A 4,278-nucleotide genomic window follows, 5' to 3' on the forward strand; every position below is an offset into this window, starting at 1 on the left:
TAAAAAGGAATACAGAATGTAGAATGCAGTGTTACAGTTGCAGAGAAAGTGCAGTGTAGATAGACAGATAAGGTGCAAGGGCCTGAATGAATTAGATTGGGAGATAAACACTACATCTTTGAGTGCATGAAAGGTCTGTTCAAGAGTCTGATAATGGTTGGATGAAAGCTGCCTTTGAGCCTGGTGGTAGTACTTCCAAGCTTTAGTATCTTCTGCTGGTGGAAAGTGGGTGGAGAGAAAATGATCTGAGTGGAGGGGGTTCTCGACTATGTTAGCTGCTTTCCCAAGACATTGTTAATGTAGGTGGAGTCAATGGAAGAACGGCTGGTTTGCTTGATGGGCAAGGATGCAGTCTCAACTCTTTACAATTTCTTGTCGTCTTGGGCAGAGCAGCTGCCATACAAAGCTGTATGGGAAATGAGTTTTTTTTTAAATTATCACACACTGAGTTACAATGAAAAGCTTGGTTTTGCATATCATTCAGACAGAAAATTTTATACATAAGTATATTAAGGTAGTACAACAGGAAAGACAATAACAGAATGGATTGTAGAATATGTTGTTAGAGTTAAAGAGAAGATTCAGATGTAGAAGAACTGCCAGGGCTTTGTGAGAGTTCATCTTTATTGTACAAGATTTTTGTCCGAGAGTTTTGCAACAGCAGTTTTTAACGCTTCGTATCTTCTGCCTGATTGGGGGTGAGGGAAGAGGAGAGAACAGCCAGAGAGGAGGAGTCCTCCATTATGTTGTCTGTTTTCATGAGACAGCAGGAAGTGGAGATGGAGACAACAGAGAGGAAGCTGGAGCTGATGACAGACTAATAAGTTGTCTTGTTATACGTGTAACTCACCACATTATAACTCAACATCTGAGAAAGAGGATACAGCAGGTTCTATACATCTTGACCTATGTAGCTTTTTTAAGAAAGCTACCCAGATGGTGCTATTATCTAGAATGCCATAAAAGGCATTCCCCATTTACAACATTTATCTATTTCAATATTTTCACCATAAATAGTCCTAGCAATCGTATGAAGGGATTTATGCATTTCTGCATGTGATCTTAACACTTTATGTCAGTTAACTTGATTCATTATTACTCTCATTTGGGGCTTTGCCTGATTCCGGTGAAATCAGGAAGTTGCTTCAACAAAGAAGCCACTTGTCTAAAGTTGGAAGACGCTTCAGTCGGTCAGGATGGATTTGAATGTCACTGAGGTGGATCACTCATCTGTGGCACAAACTGCAGCAGTTACCGTCATCTTAAGCTTGGCTTCCCTCCTTGGAATCCCAGGAAACATACTAGTCATCTGGATTATAACTTTCAACATGCAGAAGCAGAAATCACCCACTGTTGTGTTGATTTTGAACTTGGCAATAGCTGATGTCCTGGTTCTGATCAGCTTGCCTCTGTGGATCTACAGTTTTGTGCATGGCTGGCCATTCGGACAAGTGTTTTGCAAACTCCTGACCTTCATCATCCACTGCAACATGTACGTAAGCGTCTTTCTCATCACGGTGATGAGTGCTGAGCGTTTTGTGGCTGTCACTTACCCATTTACCTCGCAGCGATGGCGCAAGGTCACGGTGGTGCGTGTGGTGGTGTTATGTGTCTGGATCTTGGCCCTTCTCTTTGCAATTCCAGTTTTAATGTACAAGGAGCTAGACAATGATGAAAATGGTCAGCCTCAATGCATGTACGGGACTTTTAGCTCTGAGACTCAGGAAATTTTATGCACTATGATGCAATTCATTGTTGCATTTGTAATCCCCTTTTCGATGATGTCTGTTTTCTACATGTGTATTGGTAAGAAATTAAAAGGCATGGTTTTTAAACGTCATAACAGAACTGGGATGGTAATCGGTATGGTGGTGGTCGTATTCTTCATGTGCTGGATGCCTTACCATGCTGTTAACCTGGTTTCAGTCATAGCACTGATGACCAAGACTAATAAAGCCATTTCTGATATGTTATATGATATCTATGATTATGGCATACTGGTCGCTGGAGCTTTAGTTTTTCTCAACAGCTGTGCCAATCCTGTTATTTACGCATTTGCTGCACGGAATATCAGAAATAGTTTTCAAGTGTCAGCCTTCGGCAAGCTTTTTGACCAGATGACTTATGCAGAATCCTGGAAGAAAAGCAAGGATGCATCCACCGAAAAAAAGAGCTTTACTTTGGAAGAGCTTAATTCTCTCCAGAACATTTAAACTGGGTGTCAACAAAATACAGACTGGAGACTGTTTCTTTTTCTTCAATATTCTCAGCATTTACTCGTTTATCCTTCCCTAGCATGCTTCTACCCACCATATAACAAACTGACTGAGCTTCTGAAGAGATATGGGCATCTGTAAGGGTGTAAGACAGCAAGGAGCAAATGTGGAACAAAACTATTCATTTTGCTGGTGTGGTTGTGTCTTGCCTTGCATTCATTCCACAGAGGTTTTTCTTGTGTGCCATTTGACAGTTCTGCAAGTTAAACCTAGTCTTCTCTATTTTGACAACTGAGGAGTCGATTTTATTTTTGTGTAGCTTATCCCACTTTTAGTGCTCATAATGGTGGTTGTGTTCAACTCTGCTGATGGAGAGGTATATTGATATAAAATTAAAAGCTCCTCTGAAAACAGCATCAATAAATCCCAAACCTCATGGGACCCTGGCCTTGATTACCATTCACTTGAAGAAATCGCAAATCTCGCAGAAAGTAAGAGCTGGTAAACGCAAGATCTTGCAAGAGTCTGGAAAATATTGAAGTGTGTAAATGTGAAACTAAACTTGGCTCCTGGACCCATGAGGCGGAACTTACCAATGGATCGAAAGGAGGAAGTGTGCAGTCACTGCAAAGGGACACATTGCCATTTGCTCATCCTATCCTTCGGGGAACATGTTGTAGATGAAGCAAATCTAGTTGAATTTTGTCAATGGGTACTAAGATTGAAAAGGATCATGAAATAAAGGTTGGATAAGGATAATTACTTCCAAAAAGAACAGGAAATAGGGTAAAGTTGGGACTTTTCAGTATTATGAAAGTTTGTTTGAAGGCATTATTGTTGTTGAACAAAAAGCCGATTCGAAGGGAGCCCCAGCAAATTTTTGGCACGTGCTGAAGTCACTGACCAGGTGAAATCAAAGGGTAGCACAAATGGGATTTTGTTTTCATCAGATGTCCAAAGGTCTGAGACAACCTGTGATGTTGTTAATGTTGCATTCTTTTCTAGTATGTACAGTATAATGTCCTTCTCTCTTTTCCTTTTAAATGAGGTGAACATTGAGGTGGGAAATGAAGTGAAAATATGTGTTCGACGTTGGTTGTAAAAGGGAACTGCTGATTTCAGGCTGCAACTTCCTTAAGTAATTGCTGTGAGATTGCTCTTTATATTATAACAATTACGTGCCAAGGCAAAAGCTGTCGGAATAAATCTTTATGTCATGTTCAAGTTGTCTGTTCAGTTCCTCACTCAGAAGGTTTCACTGAAAACCAAAATGGTAAACCGAGATCGGGCTCACCTGAGCTCCCTGTTTGCAGAATGGAAAGATGAGGAACAGGTTGAAGTTGTTGTGTATTTACTATTAGAGTAATATTGTAAATATATTGTTTGCGTAGGCATTCTTTATATAATTCATCATGGGTTGTATGTACAAATGCATGAATTGATTATGTCATGATGCTACTATATGATACATGCAAGCCTCGCTTAAAGTAAACATGAATTTAGACTTGCATTTCAGACTCCTGTCTTTGACTTGAAGTTAGCTTTTAAATTTTGGAGTTACAAAACATAACAGAAGTCACCCTCACGTCTTGCCAAACTCTCTAAATGGGTGTCCTCTAGGCTCAGGTTAGCTGTTCCTTCATCCTTTGTGACTGTGTGGTGTTTTCCCTGGCCATGACTGACAGCAGTGGCTCAGGCCCATCCCTGATCTTGGTCAGTCTAGAATCGGAGTCAGAATCAGGTGTATTATTGTGAAATTTGTTAACTTAGCAGCAGCAGTTCAATGCAAGACATAATGAAACCCCCTGGCTTCCTTGGCTGCGTAAGTCTAGGGACAACACTCTCCGGGTCCTGCCAAACTCGTGAGACTCAGACAGCTCCTCCACCCCAAACCCCGGTTTGTGTGGATGCTGTGTAATTTGCTGCCCTGTCACAAATTAGTGCCACGAAATAACCGACAGTACACTGCGTACGATTAAAGGAATTGTATTGATGAAATTTAACGAAAGGGTTAGTAAAGAATAACGAAAAGGAAAGGGGCCCATTCTAATTAAACAGTCTA

At 40.7% G+C, this 4,278-nt stretch overlaps 1 protein-coding gene across 1 annotated transcript; it reads left to right on the forward strand.

Moving 5' to 3' along the window:
* Nucleotides 1–1,196: 1,196 nt before the first annotated feature.
* Nucleotides 1,197–2,555, forward strand: LOC140210275 (leukotriene B4 receptor 1-like). The gene has a single exon (XM_072279149.1). It carries the CDS (start codon nucleotides 1,197–1,199, stop codon nucleotides 2,211–2,213), a length of 1,017 nt encoding a protein of 338 aa, XP_072135250.1. The 3' UTR covers nucleotides 2,214–2,555.
* The last annotated feature ends 1,723 nt before the right edge of the window (nucleotides 2,556–4,278 follow it).

The sequence above is a fragment of the Mobula birostris genome, chromosome 15 (assembly GCF_030028105.1).
Source record: "Mobula birostris isolate sMobBir1 chromosome 15, sMobBir1.hap1, whole genome shotgun sequence".
NCBI classification, from domain to species: domain Eukaryota; kingdom Metazoa; phylum Chordata; class Chondrichthyes; order Myliobatiformes; family Myliobatidae; genus Mobula; species Mobula birostris.

Bases quoted from the DNA above. Each gene is read 5' to 3' on its own strand.
- LOC140210275 (XM_072279149.1), top strand. From the start codon at position 1,197: ATGGATTTGAATGTCACTGAGGTGGATCACTCATCTGTGGCACAAACT.